This window comes from Cutaneotrichosporon cavernicola, assembly GCF_030864355.1.
Source record: "Cutaneotrichosporon cavernicola HIS019 DNA, chromosome: 6".
NCBI classification, from domain to species: Eukaryota; Fungi; Basidiomycota; class Tremellomycetes; order Trichosporonales; family Trichosporonaceae; genus Cutaneotrichosporon; species Cutaneotrichosporon cavernicola.
This window is the reverse complement of record NC_083398.1, coordinates 581758-602905: the sequence shown is the minus strand read 5'-3', so window position 1 is coordinate 602905 and position 21148 is coordinate 581758. Positions and strand designations below refer to the sequence as shown.

General features: G+C 58.7%; 8 protein-coding genes across 8 annotated transcripts; 5 read left to right on the top strand and 3 right to left on the bottom strand.

The window, feature by feature from the left end:
- Window positions 1–579: 579 nt before the first annotated feature.
- On the top strand, window positions 580–2368 carry CcaverHIS019_0602390 (uncharacterized protein; the record flags this gene model as incomplete). The annotated part of the gene is made up of 4 exons (XM_060602674.1): window positions 580–763; window positions 907–1031; window positions 1079–1865; window positions 1899–2368. The coding sequence occupies 4 exons, from the start codon at window positions 580–582 to the stop codon at window positions 2366–2368; spliced, it is 1566 nt and encodes a 521-aa protein (XP_060459045.1).
- Window positions 2369–2822: 454 nt separating this feature from the next.
- YPD1 (uncharacterized protein) lies at window positions 2823–5431 on the bottom strand (the record flags this gene model as incomplete). The annotated part of the gene is made up of 5 exons (XM_060602673.1): window positions 2823–3081; window positions 3182–3516; window positions 3782–3986; window positions 4533–4549; window positions 5429–5431. The coding sequence occupies 5 exons, from the start codon at window positions 5429–5431 to the stop codon at window positions 2823–2825; spliced, it is 819 nt and encodes a 272-aa protein (XP_060459044.1).
- Window positions 5432–6852: 1421 nt separating this feature from the next.
- CcaverHIS019_0602370 (uncharacterized protein) lies at window positions 6853–8621 on the top strand (the record flags this gene model as incomplete). Its single annotated transcript, XM_060602672.1, has 2 exons — window positions 6853–7213; window positions 7267–8621. 2 exons carry the CDS (start codon window positions 6853–6855, stop codon window positions 8619–8621), a joined length of 1716 nt encoding a protein of 571 aa, XP_060459043.1.
- A 108-nt stretch (window positions 8622–8729) lies between these two features.
- VMA9 (uncharacterized protein) lies at window positions 8730–9365 on the bottom strand (the record flags this gene model as incomplete). Its single annotated transcript, XM_060602671.1, has 3 exons — window positions 8730–8773; window positions 8807–8895; window positions 9277–9365. The coding sequence occupies 3 exons, from the start codon at window positions 9363–9365 to the stop codon at window positions 8730–8732; spliced, it is 222 nt and encodes a 73-aa protein (XP_060459042.1).
- A 460-nt stretch (window positions 9366–9825) lies between these two features.
- CcaverHIS019_0602350 (uncharacterized protein) lies at window positions 9826–15244 on the top strand (the record flags this gene model as incomplete). The annotated part of the gene is made up of 9 exons (XM_060602670.1): window positions 9826–9911; window positions 10227–10433; window positions 10473–10580; window positions 10611–10801; window positions 10833–12953; window positions 12985–13844; window positions 13876–14225; window positions 14256–14368; window positions 14610–15244. The coding sequence occupies 9 exons, from the start codon at window positions 9826–9828 to the stop codon at window positions 15242–15244; spliced, it is 4671 nt and encodes a 1556-aa protein (XP_060459041.1).
- A 558-nt stretch (window positions 15245–15802) lies between these two features.
- Window positions 15803–16499, bottom strand: ctr4 (uncharacterized protein; the record flags this gene model as incomplete). Its single annotated transcript, XM_060602669.1, has 3 exons — window positions 15803–15932; window positions 16031–16301; window positions 16355–16499. The coding sequence occupies 3 exons, from the start codon at window positions 16497–16499 to the stop codon at window positions 15803–15805; spliced, it is 546 nt and encodes a 181-aa protein (XP_060459040.1).
- A 926-nt stretch (window positions 16500–17425) lies between these two features.
- Window positions 17426–18207, top strand: CcaverHIS019_0602330 (uncharacterized protein; the record flags this gene model as incomplete). The annotated part of the gene is made up of 2 exons (XM_060602668.1): window positions 17426–17674; window positions 17713–18207. The coding sequence occupies 2 exons, from the start codon at window positions 17426–17428 to the stop codon at window positions 18205–18207; spliced, it is 744 nt and encodes a 247-aa protein (XP_060459039.1).
- A 1434-nt stretch (window positions 18208–19641) lies between these two features.
- Window positions 19642–20975, top strand: CcaverHIS019_0602320 (uncharacterized protein; the record flags this gene model as incomplete). The annotated part of the gene is made up of 3 exons (XM_060602667.1): window positions 19642–19748; window positions 19781–20398; window positions 20429–20975. The coding sequence occupies 3 exons, from the start codon at window positions 19642–19644 to the stop codon at window positions 20973–20975; spliced, it is 1272 nt and encodes a 423-aa protein (XP_060459038.1).
- Window positions 20976–21148: the final 173 nt, after the last annotated feature.

Genomic DNA, 21148 nt, shown 5'->3' with positions numbered 1-21148 from the left:
GTGCATAGTATATCCACGACGCGTCGCGTTGGCGTTGGCGTTGGCGTTGGCGTTGGCGCTGTCGTTCGTTCGGGTGCCTCCCGTTCCTAACACTCGAGTAAGCCATTGACCATGCCGAACCGCACTGCATCGCCGCGGCAATCGAAACGGCCTAAGTATATTATGACAGCCGATTATGTCGGGTTTTCTGTCTTGAGCCTGATAACAGCAACAAACAGATTGGACAGTGCCAAGGAGTGCGGTGCGGGGCAGTGCCTGGGGCTGGAGGAGCCCTGAGACCCAAGTGCCCGATTTGGTCGCCTTTCATTCCGTTTCTCCTCACATTAACACTCGACTCAAACGACTCTATCAATTCAGCGCTCTTCATCACCTCTCATCTCATTCTCATCTGCGCTCCTCTTGCTCCCCCCTTCCTTTGGGCCCTGATAGCCCTTCCCTCGCGTGCTCGCGTCCTCGCGTACTCGCTCCTGGCCTCACAGCCCACTCCCACTCTCTACCACATAGCCTACGGTCCCACCCCATCCCCAATCGCACACTCGGCCAGCGCCACCCCCCCACAAAACCCCCCCTACCCCCGCCATGTCATTGACCCTCCGCGACAAGGCGTGTTACTCGCTCTCGCTCGTGCCCTCACCCCAGCCCGACGTGCTGTACCTCGTCGAAAACTATAATCCTAGCCATCCCGTCGACGACCAGCAGATCCGGTATGGGCGGGTTCGCGAGCCATCCAAGGCTGGCGAGGTGTACTCTGCCGCCCTGTATGGTGGGTGTTGCTTGAATGGGTGGCGTCGCATCCTTTGCTTGGTCCCTCCTGCCTTCCTCCCCCTTCCCTCTTCCCTCACACCTTCCCTCACGATACTGTCGCCCTCTTGTGCTGCCGCTCCGCTCGCTTGCCACTCACACCAGACGCATTCTCACAGGCCAAGCTCGCATCGACTGGCCTGCTTACTGAGCGGGTTCGCAGCAGGCGGCTCCAGCTGCACGGCCCCGATGAAGATATCACATTCGAGTTTACGGGCAAGCTGGGCTTTGTACGTGACTCCACGACGTCTCGCGTATGGCGTGCAGCTAACAACAGGAATGGACGTTCCAGTTCGAGGGTAACAAGTACATGTGGAAGCGCTCCGGTGGGATCGCATCCAAGGATCTGGCCTGCTTCATGGACCGACGGCGAGACCCCAGCGTCGACGTTGCGCTCGGTCGCGTCTCCGGGCGCGATCGCAAGCCTGCGCACATGTCGATCTTGCACTACAACATTGAGCGTTTTATCCCAAACGATATCAAGGATCTGCGTGGCCTTGAGACACTACTTGTGCTCACGTTCACGGCCCTCGTCGACAGCGGCGACATGTCCTCGAGACAGAGCTCGGGCTCGAGCTCGGCATCCAGGCCTCAGCAGAACAACTCGCAGAATAAGCCCCTCCCCCCCGGCCCATCTACAGCGACCCCAAACCCTCCGCCCGAGGTGTACCACGAGGACGCAAACGAGGTCGTTGTCGGCGTGCTTACTGACCTGGACTCGCATATTGACCGCGCAATCTCACTCCTCGAGGACCCGAACATGCTGTTCATCATTATCCGGACCAAGGACGCGCGTGCGGCACAGCGCGCCCTCCAGGTAGTCCTTGGCGTCAACCGCTTCCGGCACCGCGGTGAGAAGCCAGACCTCCACCAATACGTGCTCGAGGAGGAAGCTCCCGAGGCCAAGGGCCCGCGTAGGATCAACCTCAACGACGCACCCGCCGACGCGCCGACCTGGAAGCCGCCCCCAAACCTCGCCATCTACCTCAGCACAATCGAGCTTCCCGACCTCAAGCCCGGTGGCGCCGCGCGCGCTAACAGCAACAAGCGGCCCAAGCCCGTAGGTGCGAGCCGCCGTGTACGCCGCTGATCCCAAGCCCAAGTCCGCCCAGCGTCGATGGTAGGCTCCATGCCCACCCTCAGCACACCTGTTCCGCCCCAGCACCACACCTCGCCCAATCTTAGACCTGTGTCCCCAAGCCCAAGCCTTAGACCCGTCTCGCCCAACCCCTACCCCAACAGTCACGTTGGCATGCTGAACGCGCCCGCTGGCGGCTCCAACCGTCCAGCAAGCATCAGCGGGAGCGTCCCCAACTTGGGATATGTACCGCCCGTCCCACCGCCGTCCAATTTCCACCCGTCCCCCTCCCCCTCCCCATCCAACTTCCACCCGTCCCCTTCTCCTGGCTTCCAGCCCGGTCCGGCACCGTCTGGTTTCCAGCCTGGTCCGGCACCGTCTGGTTTCCAGCCTCAGCCCCAGGCGAAATGGGGCCCGCCGGGGTTCAGCGGCGGTTACTCCGAAAGCCCGTTCCTACACGGCCTGTTCCGGCCAAACCACAAGCACTAGCGAAACGTGAGGGCTATCTGTGAACGTCCGGGTTCTGTGATTAGGGCGTGGATGTTGTCGGGGTTTAATGCCGCAGTTTTAGACTCATTGCTGAGGCGACTGCGCGCGGCGGGTCGTGCATAGTAGTCTGCATCATTAAACGCGCGCCCTAGACGTGCAGTAGTGGAGAGACAGCCCGGGGAGAGGAGACGGAGAAATGCTACAGTCATTGTCACCATAAGCAGACAAGTGCGTCCGGCGATATAGGTGTCGAGATGGAGAGGCAGTATTGTATCAGAGCAGGGAAGAAAGGAATCCGGCAGTTTGATAGATCATGATGACGGGATAGTCCGGATAGCCCGGATCGAGCGCCGAGGACAGTCGACGGGAAAGCGAGCATGCGTGCCTACTAGAGGAGCGATCTTAAGTGTTCGTGTCGTGCTGAGTCGAGCTGCAAGTGCTCACGGGCGGCGTTTTACTCGTCGTACGAGGCGTACAGTTGCCGCAGATATGCCGACGCGACGGCGTAGTCGCGCTTGCAGTCGACGAGGAGGTTCCTGATGCGCCTCAGTGCCTCATCCTCGCTCAGCGCCGCGCCGACCTCCTCGTCGCGAAGGTTGCCGTAATGCTGCATCTTCTCACACGAGTTCTGCACATTGATGATGCCCAGTGCTGCGCTCGAGCCCTTGAGGAAGTGACCCAGCGACGACAGCTTCCACAACGACGGCTCCCCGCTGCAGTGTCAGGAAAAGTCAACCATGATTTCCGCGGATGCGGAGCCAACGACGCGAACGACGCCCCAGCGTGGCGCGCTCCGCACCCTGCCCTACTCACATGGCGTCCTCCATCTGCTGGAAAGTGCTCTCGGCTTGCTCAAAGTAGCCCCAGACGATGCCCTTGGAGAACTCGTGTCCTCCGGCCTCGTCATCATCGTCGTCGTCCATGTCCTGGATCTGGCTGAAGATCTCCATGTTGATAATGCCCTCCGGATCAGTCGGGATTGGTCCGATGTCCTCCTCCGCATCGGCCTCGGGGGTGGAAGCGGTCGCGTCCTTTTCCGCGGCAGGAGCTGCTGCAGACGACCTCGCGGCGGCGGGTGCAGGACTGCTAACGGACGCCTTGGGAACGGCCGCAGAGGGCTCCGCTGCGTCAGGAGCCGATGTGGGAGCCTGCAAAGAGGATGGCGCATGAACCACGAATGACATAGGCGGCGAGTGAGGTGGTGAGAGAGAAGGACGAGTCAGCATCCACACACCAAATGGAAGGAAAGTGGAAAATGTCACGTGAGTCGAGAACATGGGGAGTGCGCAGCCACGACATGCCCAGTGGTGGGCAGACGCCGGACGCGGCGTCATAGGTGGAATGGCCAGGGTTGTCTGTTGACATTCCCTGCAGGACGCGATATGGAGAGAAGCTGAAGGGGTTGTAGCGCACCTTGGTTGGCTCAGCCGAGTTGATCTTGGTCTGTGGGGACGTTGGGACGGGCGCGGGGGATGCCATGATGATGTGGGCAAGAGTGTGCGAAAGGAAAAGGGTGGGAAGGTGGGTGGGTGATGGAGGGAAGGAGGTTTGAGCGTCTGGGTCGAGCAGATGGGTCAGGTATATGACGCTTGCGCAGACGGAATCGCGGAGGCTTGTGCTGTGGAGAAGCGTCGATTAAGGCCAGGGTTGGTTAGGATGAGGCGTGTTGAGGCGCGTCGCGAATGCAAAGAGTGACGCACAGGTCAGCACGAGAGCGGGATGGTCGGCGAGTAGAGGATGGAAGATGGTTTGAGAGAGGAAGACAGATGGTGCAGAAGAGGCAAGCGAAGAGCGACAAGATCGTGACTGGGACGTTGCAAAGCGAGGAATGCGCCAGCCGTGTATTGTCACTCCCCGTTGTTCATCGGCATCCACGTGCCCAGCCCACCCTCCAGCTGCGTCGCGGCGTCTGTAGCGTCTGCGGCGTCTGCAGCGTCTGCAGCGTCTGCTACCACCGAGCTTTGGCTCTGGCGGAGTATCGTGGGTGGCGTGGATGCCGCCCACGCCGGCTGTGGCCCTGTGGGCCAGCGGGACGCCCACTCTCGACTCGGGAGTCCAGAACCAATGGGGCAGACGAGGAGAGCGCCCATTTGTTGATGGGCCGTGGTCACGTCACACTCTCCCTACCGAAACGGAGGTCTAGATTTGTGAGGGGACGACTTACAGAGCTGAGCAATTGACCTTAGTTGGTGGTTGACTGAGAGAAAAAGAGTTTGGGCTAGATGAAGATGAGTCTTGAGGCGTAGGTGGAAGAGGAGAGAGGAGGAGGGATGATGAAGGATGAAGGATGAAGGAGGAAGGAGGAAGGGGGAGGGAGTGAAAGTGAGGTTTAAGGTAGAAAGGTAGAAAGGAAAGATGGAATGAGGGTGGTTTGTATGGCCGATTAGGCTTAGGTGGTTTAGGTGGAGGTTGAAGTTAGAAAGGAGGGTTGGGGGTGGGGGAGGAAGGAAAGCGTAGTAGCCAGTCTGGGTCTGGAAGCAACCCCAGGCAATGAGCCAAAAGGGTCATCAGAGGTCAGGATCACTGCTGGAATAGGAATAGGAATAGGAATAGGATATGGCTTATGGCCAGTGCAACGTGCGAAGTAGAATCGATGACACGACATCATGGGCCTTGGTCAGAACAATAGTCTACCTTTGGGGGAACACACTTGTCGCTCCCATGATACCATGTGTACGCACATATACATCAGCAATTGAGCAATGAGCACATGAATGTCCCAGCGTAGAGATGGACACGACCAGGATGCGGGGTGCTTGGACTGTCTACTTTACTGGACTGTAAAAAGGCATTAGGGCTATTAAGGAAAGAACCTACAGGTGTTGAGGGAGGGTCTTAGGAAATTTGTTGGATGCCGGAAGCAGGACGTCAGCACACAGTCAAGTGGTTGGCTGAAGCACCTCGGACGGGGGATTCCCTATATTCCCTGTTGGTTACTCTGGACCCTCTGGTCGGCCGAATACCCAAAAGGCACAACATGTCGTCATAGTATTTTGGTCCTGAAGGCCCCCTCACCTGGACCTATTTTCAGGAACGAATCCCCTTTGACACCTCACTCACCATCGTCGTTAGAACTTTGCCCCGTGGCCCAGTCAGCCAGTCAGGCCAGTCACGAAACCGTGGCTGGTCGCAGATCAAGCCAGAAACTGAGACTCTGGGTCAGAGTACAGACCAAACCTTGTTTTCCCAGAAGTATCTACTAGGTATACTAGGACTGTCCGAACCGCCTAGCCCCCAGCGAGAAACAGTCACGTGGGTGCCGATAGGCTGAATGACATCATGCGGCGGGATCAGTGAGATAACCTTCTGTGCGTGATGGTGGGGGCCAGATTTGGTGGTGAACCGTTGGGTTGGAGAGGACTGTCTTGGTTGGACGTTTCCGATGTTCAAGGTGTGTTTGTCGATGACGTAGTTAGTTGGGCTTGATGTGACACTTGCCGAATTGCCGAGTGACTTGTCAGACTTGCAGTCGACGCAGCGATCGGTGGCCGCAAGCCGCAGGGCTAGCGAGCCGCAGCAGTTCCCTCGTACGCCGATAACGGTTGGCGGTGAAATGACGCAGGAGCATTGATCCATCAAAAGATCCGTCTCGTACTGATTAGGGACCTGTAGATTCGTCCTTGATTCACAATACATGATACGTGATTCATGATACATGGGGAATGCTCAACACGATCGACGTGAGAGAGCTCTGGAGGCCTAGAAGCTAGGGGGCCTACAAACCGGAGGGACTAGATGGCCTGGAGCACAACACAGACACATTCTCGAATATGTCTCGGCTGTCTTGGTCTCATCATCACCAACCCCCGCCATACCAAGTGAGGCTGGCAGACTTCGATCCCCCGACCATGCGTGGCGGGCAAGCTGCCAGCTAGTGTGGATATGACCGGCTTGTACCTTATTCGAGATCTCCATACCCAAGCGGTATAGCTGTAGCATTGCTACGCTGATCGGCTGATCCGCCGAGTAGGCCAATCCCGACAAACAGTGCTGGGTAGTTCTGAGTCAGGCACACAACATGTCATTGGCTATATTTGGGGCTACGCCTCTCGGCGCCACTCACTGCACTGCATCAACGCGTCTGCGGCCTCCGCAGCGGTGCCGGATTACAACGTACTACTGCGGTCATCGCACACCAGTTGATGCATCATGGCTATATAGATGGTCTGGTTTAGTAGATGCTCTGCTGCTATCCTACAGTTTTTATCATTCCAGACAGCAAGCCCACCACTTCAAACACAACAGTCAGCCCGGTTACCCCCGGCAGATCGGGCCGGTGAGATCTGTAGATCCATAGATAGAAACGGACCCTGATTGCCCCATCTCGACCATCCACGATTTGTTTTCGCCGTACTCGAGTAGCTCTTGTCCACTTCCACTCCACTTCCGCTTCTACTTCTTTCCCTCCTCCTCCACCGCCGATTCCTCCCCTTTTCTTCTCCCTCTCCTCCTTCTCCTCCTCGCTCGGCTGGCCCGGCGCCGCTATGCCCACGCTCTCCTCCCTCCGCACCCGTTTCCTCCGCCGCTCCGACGAGGTTGAAGCGCAGACCGAATGCGACCGCCCATCTCCAACTTCCCTCGACGAGAAAGCCACTCCACTCGACTCTCAGGATGACGCGCCGCCGGCCTACCCTTTCCCTGCTGAGAAGGGCCGCCCTTCGCTAGCACTCGCCATCCCAAACGAACGGCAGAATGAGCTGAACAGCCCAATCGTACAGACGACCCATGATAACATGCCGACTATCATGGTCCTCGTTAAGGAGGATTACGAGTGGGCGCGGTCGTACCTCAAAGAGTTTGATTATCGACGGGCCGCGCGGCGCGCTACTGCCCGGCACCTATACAGTGCGTCTCCTCTCCGCTATTCGCCCACTTTCCCCAACTCCTGCTAATGACAGAATGGTACATCCTCCTTGCCGTCGTCATAGCCGTCTCGGTCCTCGTGAGCACAAAGCACACGACGATAGTCGAGTTCTGCCGCCCCGTCACCGAACGTATTCGGTCCTGGCCAGGCGGCTGGCTCATCCCAATCGCCTTCCTCATCATCGTCTCCTTTCCCCCACTGGTGGGCCACGAGATCATCGGCATCCTCTGCGGCCTCGTATGGGGCATGTGGGCCGGATTTGGCGTATTGGCCGCCGGGACATTCCTGGGCGAAGTCGCTACCTGGATAGCCTTCAAGTGGATGTGTACAGCTCGCGCGCGCAAGTTCGAAAGGCGGAACAAGCTCTACGGCGCCCTGACCCAGTTGATTCGGGAGAAGAGCTTCACGTTCGTCCTCATCCTCCGCTTCTCCGCCGTACCAGGGCATATCGTCACCGCCGTGAGTGCGAGCGCCGGTGCGAATGTCTGGAGTTATCTCGCGGCGGCATTCCTCACCCTTCCAAAGCAGTGGGTCATCGCCTACCTCGGGTCGAGTTTCGGCCAGCACTCCAAGAAGAATACGTACATCTCGTGGGCGGTGACCATCGCGACGTTTATCGGCACAATCATCGCCGCACTGTACGTGTATTACCAGATGCGGCTCCTCTTCCGCTCGGGCCGGATGAATGAGCTGCCGCACGGCGACCCACGCGAGCCGGGTGGATGGGTGGATGTCGAGGCAGACGGAGCGTCGGGTATCGGCGGCGCCCTGCGTGTCAATTACGACGATGGTGGCGTGCGCCGCTCAGTCGATGTAGTATTTGGCCCTCATGCGCGCGCAGAGGCGCTTGAGCGCCGCCAATGCAAGAAGAAGCGCACACGATCCCTCCCCGGGCCAATAACCGAAGAGGAGATGCGCGACTGGCTCGGACAGCTCGACACCGCACTCATGGCCTCTACGGTTGGTGAAAAGGGCCCAATCGAGGACGAGCCCGTCCCATACTCCCACCTCCTCCTGGCGCCGCCTGGACAGGCCGCAGCGAACCCCGGCTTGCCGGATCTCGCGCACGAACACATCGTTCACAGCGCCGAGGCTGTTCCAGCCATCCTCCTCACCCCGACGTATACGCCTGCGCAGAGTAGAGCGGACTCGCTGCGCGGGACGGTGTCGCTCGACCTGGAGCGGCCGCGGAGCGGACTCGTGGTCAAGGGCGAGGGGAGGCGGCGCGGTGAGAGCTCAGCCGCGCTGACGGAAAGACCTCGGGCAGATAGTCGCTCGTCGGTGTTGCTTGTACGTTCGCGGGCCGGGTCGACGAGTGGGCGCGACGGTGGTGTTATGAGCGAGGTGAGCGAGGAGAGTGAGGCGCAGGCCAACGCCTGCCTCAAATAGATATCTAGATCATGTCTTGGCTGTATCCCTGAAATGCATGTATTAGTCGGTTCAGTCAAGCTCCAAATGTATTAGTCTGCGCCATGGCCGGACCATACAATACATTATCTACACTTCCTTATGCTCCACGCGCAGGTCGGCACGCTTGGGGTCTGGTATCAGCTGGCGCAATCGACGAAGCTCACAAATAAGTGGGTTCAACTGGCACAGGTACGTGCACATCCACATGATGTAGCAGCACGCGATGGTGAGCAGTGCCGAGGAGCGGTAGAGGCTGGGGTTAGCGGGAGAGGGAGAGGGAGAAGGGGGGGGGGGGGGGCGGGGGAGGGAAATGAGCGGGAGGAAGAGGAAGAGGAAGGGGAAGGGGAAGAGAGGGACGAGAGGTGTCTCGAACGCGCGGCTGTGAGGGAAGGTGGGGAGGGGGTTGGGTTGAAGGAAGGGGGTTTGAAGGAAGGGGGTTTGAAGGAAGGGGGTTTGAAGGAAGGGGGTTTGAAGGAAGGGGGTTTGAAGGAAGGGGGTTTGAAGGAAGGGGGCTTGAAGGAAGGCGGAGGAGACCAGGCTGATACGCGGGGAGCAACTCATGGCTTCAACGAGTGTACGAGCCATTTGCCTGCCGCAGTATAGGCATAGGTGATGCGTAGAACGTGACACCCACGTAAGGTTCTTCTTGGGGGCGAGGAACCACGACGCGGCGGCGACCGCGGCACACACGATGCCGACGAGGAAGACGTGTCCGACGCCCATGGTGGGCTTGCGGTGGAGGCGGAAAGGTAGGAGTGGAGAGTAGCGGTCGGCAAGGGGTCGACGGGTAGTTCTTCCAGCTCGAGGACTGGGGTGTTGGGACTTTAGATCACTTTCGAGATGGAGATGACTTCAGCAGTGGACGTTGGTTGTCACTGTGAGCTGTGTGTGACGCACCACAGTGGGGGTTAACGGGACCAAATGGCCCACGCGGAACTCACGTGATCCAGCAGACCGGAGAAGTTGGCCATACCCGAGAGCAAGAACCCAACATGGTGACAACCGGAGAGACGAATACCAGGATATGTGGGCCGGACACGGACACGGCCATTTGCAGGGCACCTATTCCTATTCAACGAGAGATGCCCAACTCCCCTTCCCATCTCGTCATGGGCAGCCGTAGTCGATCTTCTCTTCTCTTCTCAATCTCAACACTGACCACAGTCTGACCACGCTCTCTAAAATGGACGCCGAGCACCCTGCCGCAGGAGGGTCAGGTTCCGAGCGCCCACCGACGCCGTCTATTGCCGCGATAGCGACCCCGGCACGGTCAGGCCGTCCGATAACACCCCTCGCGTCTCCGACATCACCAGGCCAGCCGCTCGGCCCATCTCTAACATCCCTAACAACTCCCACCCCACCTCCGACGACCCCAGCCCCTCCACCCCCACCACTCCCAACGACCCCCGCATCCCGGGCGTCTCCAGGTCGACCATTAGTTACGCCAGCTTCCCCCGCGTCGCCCGGCCGACCAATATCTCCCAAATCTCCGAAAGACACACTCCCTTCACCCGTTCCGGCGTCGCCCACAGCCACCGGCCCACCTGTGACCATCTTACCAAGCATCGTACATGACGATGCCAGCGATAGTGGCTCGTCAACCCGCACGTCCGTCAACGAGAAGGAAGACGAAATCGCACGTACCCCGCACTCGCAACGCGCTTCATACTCCTCTAACCCACCAGAGCCGCCAGAGGTCAGCGCCCTACTCAACCTCCCACCACCCCTGCCGTTCGACCTCGACGTGCGCGGCCTGACCATCGGTGTGCCAAGACAGTCGCGGATAGTCAAGTACGGCCGCTCCTTCCTACCCAACCCAGCTAACACCAGACTGCTACAGGGCGACCTGACCGCGCTCAAGCGCAAGGAAGGTCCGCGCAAGACCACAATTTTGGAAGATGTGTCTTGCGCCTGCGCGAGCGGACAAGTCCTCGCCATGTATGTCTATTTTGGGCAGTCTGACACCAGTCTGGGAGGAAGCGGAAGCGGTAAGACGACCCTCCTGAATGCCGTCGCGTACCGCCTAAACGACCTCCCCATCAAGGTTGGCGGCGTTGCATACGTCCCATCCGAAGGTGGGATGGCGTTGGGAAAGCACGAGGCGAAGCGTCGTATAGGCTTTGTGCGGCAGCAGGACTTCCTCGTGGAGTGCCTCACAGGTATGAACTAACCTATTCTAGCTGATAGCAGTACGCGAGACGCTCACGTATGCTGCGCGCCTGCGCCTTCCGACGAGTCTGACGCGCGAGAATATCGCGATCATCGTCGAGCAGACGCTTGACGAGTTGGGTCTGCGCGACGCCGCGGATACAGTCGTAGGCGGTCCCTTGAGGAAGGGCATTTCGGGCGGCGAGCGACGCCGCCTCAGTATCGGCTGTGTGCTAGTCACACTTCCCTCCGTGCTGATTCTCGACGAGCCAACTTCAGGCCTCGATGCGTTCACATCATACCTCCTCCTGCAAACATTGAGCGCGCTCGCGCGGCGCGGCCGCACAGTTATCATCTCGATCCACGCGCCAAGATCCGACGCTTATCCCCTCTTCGATCGGATCACATTACTTTCCAAGGGCCGGGTCGTGTACTCTGGCCTCCGATCCCAGTGCCTTGACTGGTTCTCGGGGCTTGGACACGACGTCGAGCCGGGCATCAACCCCCTCGACTTCCTGATCGACGTGAGCTCAGTTGACAGCCGCACACCCGAGAGCGAGGAGGCGAGCCAAGCCCGCGTGCAGGCACTCACCAACGCTTGGGCCGCACATATCGCCACCAAGCCTGATACCCTTGCTGTACGGCCGCTACTGCGCTCCTCCACGTCCCGCCACAGCGCGGAGGGCGCCGAACTGCACCGCGTCGTCACCCAGTCCGAAGCGAAACGGCCGGGATTCCTTCTCCAAACCCGCGTTCTTACCGCTCGCGCACACAGGAACGTGTACCGCAATCTCCCCATCCTAGTTGGGCTGCTGTTGCAGGGCACCGTCCTAGGTGTCTTCATGGGCGTGACGTACGCCAACATACCCGATACGCCGACCGGCGTCCAGTCCCTCAAGAATTTGTCGTTCCAGATGATACCTGGTGTGTTCTACCTCCAGCAAGTGTTTTGGGTGTACAAGTTTTGCAACGACCTGATCATTTTCGATCGCGAGCGCGAGGATAACCTCTATGATGTCGTGCCATACGTCCTCAGCGACTGGGTGAGCTTCCTCCTCCCCGCCATCCTCTCCCCCGCTGTGTACGTCATTATCCTATGGTTCATCGCTGGGATGAGACACGACCACGTCGCGCAGGGTTTGTTTACCATCATTGGGAGCACATTACTTGTGCAATGCGCGATACAGGGCCTGGCGCTGTTCGTGAGCTCGGTCACGCGCAGCTTTGCGCAGGCCTCGCTCATCGGTAACGCGATCAACATCTTCCAGCTCCTCTCGGCGGGCTTTGTCCTCGTCGATCCACCAGATTACGCCGAGTGGATCCGCTGGCTCTCGCCGTACTTCTACTCATTCCGCATCGTCGCCACAGTGGTATTCAAGGACCGCGTGTTTGACTGTCCACCGATTTCCAATGCCAACCTAGCCCAGTGTGATGGCAACAACGTCCTCCGCGGCTTCAACTTTGATCTAGGCATCAACATTGGCGTTTGGTTTGCCGGTCTCGCAGCCTTTGCTTTATTCGAGTACATTGTCGCATGTCTTGTGCTCCGCTACCTCCCAGTCGGCGGGGTACGGCACGCGTCCGAAATAGACTCGCATTTCCGGGGCAAGACAGCTGACGTCGGGGATTCACACATGACACGCGACCGGATCGACGTGGGCGTCCACCACATGAGCTTGGCGTGGGAGCGGCGCGGTCGCGGTGTGGCAAAGAACGCTCACCGCCGAATCCTCGACGACGTGTCGGCGTCCTTCCCCGCTGGCGAAGTGAGTGCTATCCTCGGCCCGTCTGGCGCTGGAAAGAGTACACTCCTCCAACTCATCGCCGGGCGACATCTCGGCGCGGGCGCAATGGCAGGTTTCACGCGTACAGGGGATATCTTGTTTGCTGGGGCTCCGGCAACGGCCGTGGCGATGAGTAACGTTGCCTTCGTCGAGCAGGAGGACGACTGGCACCTCCCGAACCTGACTGTCCGCGAGACACTGCGGTATGCGGCGATCCTGCGACTTCCGAACGAGATGACGCGGTTGAAGAAGATAGCCCGCGCCGAAACCGTCCTTCGCATGCTCGGGCTCAAGGACTGTGCGGACTTGCCCGTTGGCGGGCCGCTCATCAAGGGCATCTCAGGAGGCGAGAAGCGCCGCCTTTCTCTCGCCGTGCAAAGTACATCCACCTTAGAAATAGCTGACACCAGTGATCAACGACCCTGCCGTGCTTGTCGTCGACGAGCCAACATCGGGCCTCGACTCAAGCATAGCCCTCAGTGTTATGCAGGTACTCAAGGACATTGCGGCTACGGGGCGTACCGTTATCGCGACGATCCACCAGCCGCGCTCGGATATCTGGCGCCTAGCGGATAACGTCATGCTCCTCGCCAAGGGCGGGGTTGTTGCGTATTCGGGTCGGCGAGCCGACGCAGTAAGGTACTTTACGGGGATAGGGTATCCTATGCCCTCCGAATTCTTTAACCCCGCCGATCACTTGCTCGACCTGGTATCTGTGGATCCGCGGGCGCGGACACACCTGGCATCAGCGGCGCGCGTCCGCTCTCTCACCGACGCATGGCGCGCCATATCCGTCCAAGATCCGGGCGAAGATACCCCGCACCTCAAGGAGAAATCGTGGCGCCGTGACCACACCGTCTCCGAGCCAGAGGTCGGGAAGCTCTCGTCAGGCTCGCGCACGACATCCATGCGTATCGCTCTGCCTGTCGTGCTGCAGCGACATTGGCTCAACCTCTGGCGCCAACCTGAAGTCTTCTTCAACCGGTGGATGCAGGCGCCCTTCGTTGGCGCTCTGTTTATCCTTTTCTTCCAGCGCTTGACCAAAGGAGCACAAGGAGCGCAGGACCGTATCGGCTTAACATTGCAGAGCACGTCCGCACTGGCCTTCGTTGGATTATTGAACTCGATGTCGATCTTTCCTCCCGAGAGGAACCTATACCTCCACGAAGCGGCGAGTAGTGCGCGTTACTCGCCTGCCACGTTCGTGATCATGTACACACTAGTCGAATTGGCGCCCGAGATCTTCGCCTCGCTCGGATACACTGCCATTGTCAGTATCTTCCAAATGGTGCTAACGACAGATGCACGTGGGCGTGGGGATGCAAACCTCGGCCAGCATCTTCTTCCAATTCTTCGCCACCATCTGGGTGATGCAGAACTTGGGCGAGAGTCTGTGTATCATTGTCGGCGTATGGGTCCGTTCCGAGGGCCTGACTGTGACTATCCTATCTACCTTCCTCTCGCTGGTTGCACAGACGGCCGGCCTCGTTTCGCTCAACGTACCGCGTTGGTTGGCGGCCATAGCGTGGGGTACGCCGTTCAAGGGCGCCATCAAAGTCCAGCTCATCAACGAGTGTGTTGGGCTCGTATTTGATTGCTCTGCCCAACAGGTCTCGGACGGCAAGTGTATCGCGCAGACGGGCGAGCAAATGTGAGTTTCCCCGCTATTCTGCTGAGACAGAATCGCGCTGTTTGGATGGCGAGATTTGAACGTAGCTCGCTTTGCGGGAATCATGGTTGCGACGGCTGTCGCTTGGCGTATCCTCTCGTGGGTTAGTGTTGCGGCGAGGGTACGTGGGTTCCGTTAGACTCTATCTTGGTATGTTGTCATATTGTCATATGGTTTGCATGGTTTGCCGTTTCATTCCTGTTAGCGAGAGTGGGAGTGGATGGCAGGATGGCATGGATGGAAGAACGGCATGCCGGAAGCCAAAAGCCCGACTGGCCCCGTACCCCCGCATTCCGCCTACTCCACGTCGTCATCATCCCCGCTCTTAGCTTGTTCTTCAATCAACCACTCCAGCTTACCAACCAGCCGCCGCCATGTCGCAACTCACCATCTGGGGCCGCCACAACTCGAACAACGTAAAGAAAGCCCTGTGGGCAGCCCACGAGCTCGGTCTCCCCTTCACCTCCGAGATCGTAGGCATGCAATTCGGTGGCACTCGCACAGACTCCTACCTGTCCATGAACCCGATGGCGCAAATCCCAACTCTCCAAGATGGCGATTTAGTCGTGTGCGAATCCAACGCCATTGTGCGCTACCTCTTCGCCGAATACGGAACGGCCTTCCCCACCCAATCCTCGGCCAAGACTCGAGCCATCGGGGATCGGTGGATGGACTGGACGTCCACCACCCTCGCGCCGGTTATGAAGGGCGTGTTCTGGCCCGTCGTGCGGCAGAAGGAGGAGGAGCGGGACTGGGTCGCCATTCGCGCGTCTATGGCCGAGATGGAAAGGTTGCTTGTGGTGGCTGAGGGGTGGTTGGAGGATCACGAGTGGTTTAGCGGCGACAGTTTTGGGGCAGGCGATATCCCCCTCGGCAGTTTCCTGTTTGCGTGGTTTGAGATGCCGATTGAGAGGGAGAGTCGGCCACGCCTCGAAGAGTGGATGGCAAAGTTGAAGGAGAGGCCGGCCTTCCAGAAGGCCGTAGTGGCGCCGCTTACTTAGCCATAGCGAGGGATGGGATATTTGGCCTAACGAGCTGCGAGCTGCGAGCTGCCGGAGAGGAGAGTTGTCTAGGCGTGGCATACCGATAATTGGGGCTTATGGCAGTCTTCGACTAACGGCCTACCGGACTCTGACATTACTGTAGCGAGCTCGTGCGTACGTCCCTTCTACGTCGCAACAGTCTTGGGACATAAAGACCACTTGGGGTAGGGGGAGAGAAGACGAAATGGTCGACGGGAGAAGAGCCTTGCAGTCCAGACCGATCGCGATCCTCGTGGGAGTCTGGGTAGCTGGGCACACAGTCTCAGAGCGGCCGACAGCAAGGGATATCCGTGCTGCTGCGTCTTCAACCTAAGGGCCTTCAGATAGAATATAACCCACATGAGTGGCGTTGCGTCTCTATCAGTTCCGTTTATCCGATTAGGCTGGAGTCCCAGCTTGTTACCCATTTCCTTTGCCGAGCTCTGCATCCCCAGCGGCCCCGCCCCAAAACCGCTAGTGAGAGGTGCATGCATAATGGGTCGTGATGTCTATTATAAACTACGGCAGTTCTCTGGTCTAACACGCGCATCCGCTATCCACGAGCGCGTCGCCGCACGTGTCTCTCCCGAAGGCGAGGTATCCAAACGTGTGGCCAAAGAAGATGGCCATAAGCATGGGCACGTTGAAGTACATTCCGAGGAGCATTCTGGCAGTCAGCGCTGTTCTGGGGGGTTGGGTTTGGGTTTGTCGTCTCTGGCTCCACTCTGGCTCGCTCTACACCTCTGCGCGCGCTCGGCCACTCACACAAGGAAGGCGCCAGTAAACTGCACGCCATAAGCCAACGTCCGGACGACATGCTGGGCAAATGTGGGCGGATAAACGCGGCCCTTGTCGGTGCGGTTGGCACGGATGATCTGCCGGTCGTACTCGCGGGCGAGGCGGCGAATACCCTCAATCAACATGCAGAGGAAGAAGACGCCGACAATGCTGCCGGCAAACATGGCCTTGGTTTTGATGTGCCATGAGCGTGACAGGAAACACGCGTCAATCGTCGTCCAGTTCCACAACATTGAGACTTGGGTCAGCTGGAAAATAATAGCGGCGTACTCTTGCAGGACCCGCCCATACCGCCCATGCTGTGTCCTCCCGCCGCCATGCCAGTCGCTGCCGCCGCCGCTGCCGTGCCCGTCGCCGAGGGCATGTTGGTCATGCTCATCATGTTGGTCATTGCCGAGCTAGCCATGCCGCTCATGCCGCTCATGTCGTGGTCCATTTCGAGAGAGTGTAGTGTAGTCGAGTAGTGAAGTGAAGTGAAGTGAAGTGAAGTGATGCGATGCTTTGTGGCTTTTGTGTACTGTGTTGGACGGTAGATGGAGGGCTTAAGTATTGCTTGAGAATCTCAACAATGTCGACTCGGTGGCTTGCGGAAACGAGACACGGTCCGTGTGTCGTGGCTTGGTACTGTGGCTTGCTGAACCCGTGCATTTCGGATTCGGCGACGGCGACGCTGAGTGGCCAACATTAGCCTCTGGGTACTGCGCCATTTGAGGGCAAGGTTAGTCACGTTTGCGGCATTCAGTCACCTGGAAAGAAAGGGACGCAATTGACGCGCCTCCTTGAGAGATTTGGCTTGGCGGTATTCTGGCTAACCTCAGCAGCGAGCAGCTGCCGTTGTTGTGTTGCGTGTAGTGAGGTGTGAAACATCATCGCGAACGAGACACGAACACAAGACACGCGCTCACTGGAAGAAGATAGAACACAGGGGGATGATAGTGGGGAAAAGTCAAAAGCCAACCAAGTCGACTGAAGTCAAGTGCTCACTTCCCAGTCGAATGGAGAATTGGAGAAACAAGATCGCTGCGTTCACCTCTGACAATCTAATCAAGCAATCCTTGACGGGTTGTTGACGCGCCGCATGCATGCGTCATCTCGGAGGACGACCGAGGCTCCGAGATTCAGGAAGGATCAGCCGGCTGGTGATTGTTCCTCGGGCCTGGGCCGACACCGCTCCAATCCCAACTACAACGCAGTATAAAGTCACATAACGTATTCTCCATCGTCGACGCCCCAACACTCGCTTGACATTCTGACCAAACGCTCTCACGCCCTCACGCTCGCTCCGACACTCACTAACCGCTCCACCGCATCTGCATCTCCTTCCCCCTCCTTCCCCCTCCATCTCTCCACTCCCTGATCACCATGGCACCACCCCCCTTCCCTCCCGGTCCCGGCCAGTCGGCCGACCAGTTCAACAACATGGTCGCCGGGCGCGCCTACAACGGCGACGCCTACCTCCAGGCTCTGCTACACCGCACGGCCGCCCTCCTTGCTGAGGCGAATGCAACCATCAGCACCCCAGACCGGCAGAAGGCGTTTGCCAAGTTTATTGATTTCCGCAAGGGCGACCGCAAGGGCTCGTACATCATGTCGCCGTTCATGTGCGAATACGTGAGTCTCCGCTAGGCGCTAGGCAAGACTAACCCCAGGGCTTCAACATCTCGATTGGGGACGACTGTTTCATCGGCCCCAACAACACTTGGCTCGACGTCGCCCCGATCCACATCGGCCACAGAACCATGATCGCAGCCAACACCCAGATCTACACTCCTTCGCATCCCATCTTACCAGAGGAACGGAATGGCCTCCGTGGGCCCGAGTGGGCTAAGCCCATCACGATCGGGGACGACTGCTGGATCGGCGGCGGAGTCATCATCTGTCCTGGAGTGACTATCGGTAATGGGGTTACAGTTGGGGCCGGCAGTGTTGTAACGAAGGACGTCGAGGACCGCGTAGTCGTCGCTGGCAACCCTGCTAGGGTTATCAAAAAGTTGCCGCCTGTAGGTGAGAGCATCGACGGTAACTACAAGCCTGTTGGAGGCGATTACCCCAAACCCCACCTCAATGGGGTTAAGGCTGAAGGAGAGAACGGCGAGGCAAGGAGCGAACCCACGTCGCCATTGGTCAGACCAGTACAGCTCTAGACTTGGATATGTATTCTTGTAATGTAGAGTCGGGTCTACTGACACATCTGACAACTCCTCCTTCACTTCCGCTACAAGCCACGTAGTCGCACACCACCCAACCCCTTCGAAGGTCTACTTGTTCGTCCGTTCGCACCCCTGGTCGAGTTATCGTAGCGAGGGGGTGACTCTTGCAGCGCGATCGGCACCTTCGTGAATCCATGCGAGGGCTCTACGGCCCCGCTCTGAGCCACGATCTCCCTCAACCAGAACGAGAGCACTTCCTGGGATAGCCTGGGCCCATCGGCACTCACCGGGAACATGTCGAAGGGATGTTGACACGCGCACACTCGCGGGCAGCTGGTCCTCCTCGAGCAACTTTGGACAACTCGACCGGTCATTCTGGCGCTCCCGAAAGCGCGGAGCGCTGGCCACTTGACAAGTAACGCATCCCACTCCCTTCGTCGTTGACATGCCACCAGCCCGCTCAGACCTGGATTCGAAGGTGTACCTGTACAGTCCGGTGCTGTATCACTGTCGAGCCAAGTGCCAGCTCAATATGCCCTCCTCACAGAACTTTTGTCTTGCTGTCGTATGTTAGATTACCACCTTGCCTAGATGTGGAACGCTCTTCGAATCTGTCGGAAGATGGCTAAGTGACCCAAACGTATACTGTATGCAAGGTAGATATCTGAAAGCTGGGAGGCAGAAGAATAAGGGCAAGTGAGCTTTGTGTGGAAAGTGTGGGACATGTAGAGAACACTCACTCATGTTTACTCAAGTTCCTTAAGAAATCACAGGAACATGTGCCACTTGCATGCAAGTGCGCACGCTTACATGCGCCCGCCCCATCCCACGCGCGCCTTTATTTTCTCATACTCTCCGCTCGGGCTACCTGCTCGGGATACCTCGGCACACTCGTGTTCCAGTCTACCAATCCGGCCGCCTCGCCTTATCGATCTGTCGATTAATACGCGAGGGGCCGTGCGGTGGCGCCGCCACCAACGTGCTTCTCCATTCCTCCTTCTCCCCTTGTTCATTCTCGCCAGTCATCCCGACGTCCGCCCGGACCATCGACGGGAGTGACGGACCCACGGTCATGAGCGGGAAGACAAGCGGAGCTTGGCGTCCGATGACGACGGCCACACAGCCACCGCTCGGACCGTGCCCCAGGTTGAGTTGGCTGCGACTCAGGTGACGTGAAGCAAAATCCCAACTGCGTCGGCATTGTCCCGGCCTCCCCCACACCCCGCACTCCACTCAATCATTATCCGCCGTCCCAGAGCACATAGCGAGGTCCAAGCAAGCCGAGCCACCATCCCACGCACATTGATCACGCACAGACAGTACTGATCAAGGTATTTTTTGGCTGACTTCTGCACCACAGCTCTCTTCTTGTCACATTCCCGCGAACACCTATACCTCACTACCTAAAGCTCTCCTCCTCCAGCCACAATGACAGTATCATACACCGACGACGTTCAGTGGCAACACGGCGACATTGCCCTCCTCTCAGCCGACGGTGTCCGCCTCCGCGTCCCCCTCAAACTCCAATCTTCCAGGTACAATTCCTCTTTGGGTTTACTAACACCAGCGCGACGCTCCGTCAGGCTCCGCCGCAATCGCTGGTCCGCGCCCCAGCCAACGCGAGCACTCTCCGCGCGTTCCTCTCCCTCGCGGCGACGAAAACTTACACCCTCAGCAAGTGGGAGGATGCACTCCCCCTCCTCCGTCTCTTGAAGGCATGGGATGCTCCGCCTCTGCGAGATGTGGTGTTTGAGTCGGTCCGAGCCGCGCTCGACACGCAGTTCAGCCTCGGCGCCTTCGTTCTCGCCGCCGTTGGTGACAGTCCCGCCCTCGCGCGCGACGTGATCCAATCCGCCCTGGACCGGCGGTGGGGCTGGAGCGGGGCCGGTACACCCAACTTCCCCGTCCTCGATCCAGCCGGATGGCCAGCGTATATGCACACGGTATGCCCAGGGACTTGGGCATATGCTCTGGCTAGGGCTTGGCAACTCACCCGAGAGGCCGAGTCTAACGACGAGGGCGAGCTCCTTGGGTCTATTTTTGAACGCGTTCTCATTCGCGCTCGTAACCCTCCCCCAAAGGTTGTTGGGGGAGACGACGCTACCTGGACAGAAGGAGAATGGTGTCTCCTCTCCGCGGACGGGGTGCGGTTCCGCGTACCCGCGTACCGCCTCCTCTCCCTCAGGTATGACTAGTATGAAGCCGCTAACTCCAGCCCCGTATTTCGCGACATGGTATCTGTCGGCACTGGATCGCCTGATCTCGAGTTCACCGATCTGGAGATTGAGAGTGCCCAAGTCCTGCGTCTTCTCCTCCATTTTCTGACGGAAGGCAATCTCTCTCCATCCAACAATGATCGTAACGCGGTAGAGTATACCCTCGACGGTGTGCATGCGCTCGTGCTCTTCCTGCGTAAATGGCAAGCTGGACCGACGCTCAACCATGTTCTTCTGCAAGTCGAAAGGGCGGCGACGCGTGGGGAATGCTGCGCCTTGAGGGCGTTCATGGTCGCGGCAGCTGTCGAGGATGCCGCTCTCCTTTCTGCGCTGGTTGCAAAACACGACGCCTTCTTCCCGGCCTCGGAGACGGATGGGACGGTCGGCAAAACCGTATGGGATCCATCTGGATGGCCCCTTGCCATGTGGGCCCTTTGCTCGCCGAGGTACGCCGCAGCCGCCGCGCGGGCTTGGGGAGAGACTTGCCGGTCGAGCGCGCGGGGGCGCGACTTTCCACGCGCGTTCCGCCAGTGGCTTGAGGTATGATGTTTGGTGGGGTGGCGCTGAGCGCAGGCACCGAGACGAGGCAAGCTGTGAAGCTGTGACTGTATCGTATCAATGTATCGTTCTGAGACAGATGTGGATTTGGATGTTGCCGGGGACCCAATTCTGTTTCGAGTCAGTAGCGCAGGTCACTGACATGCGATTCCCATGGCTGG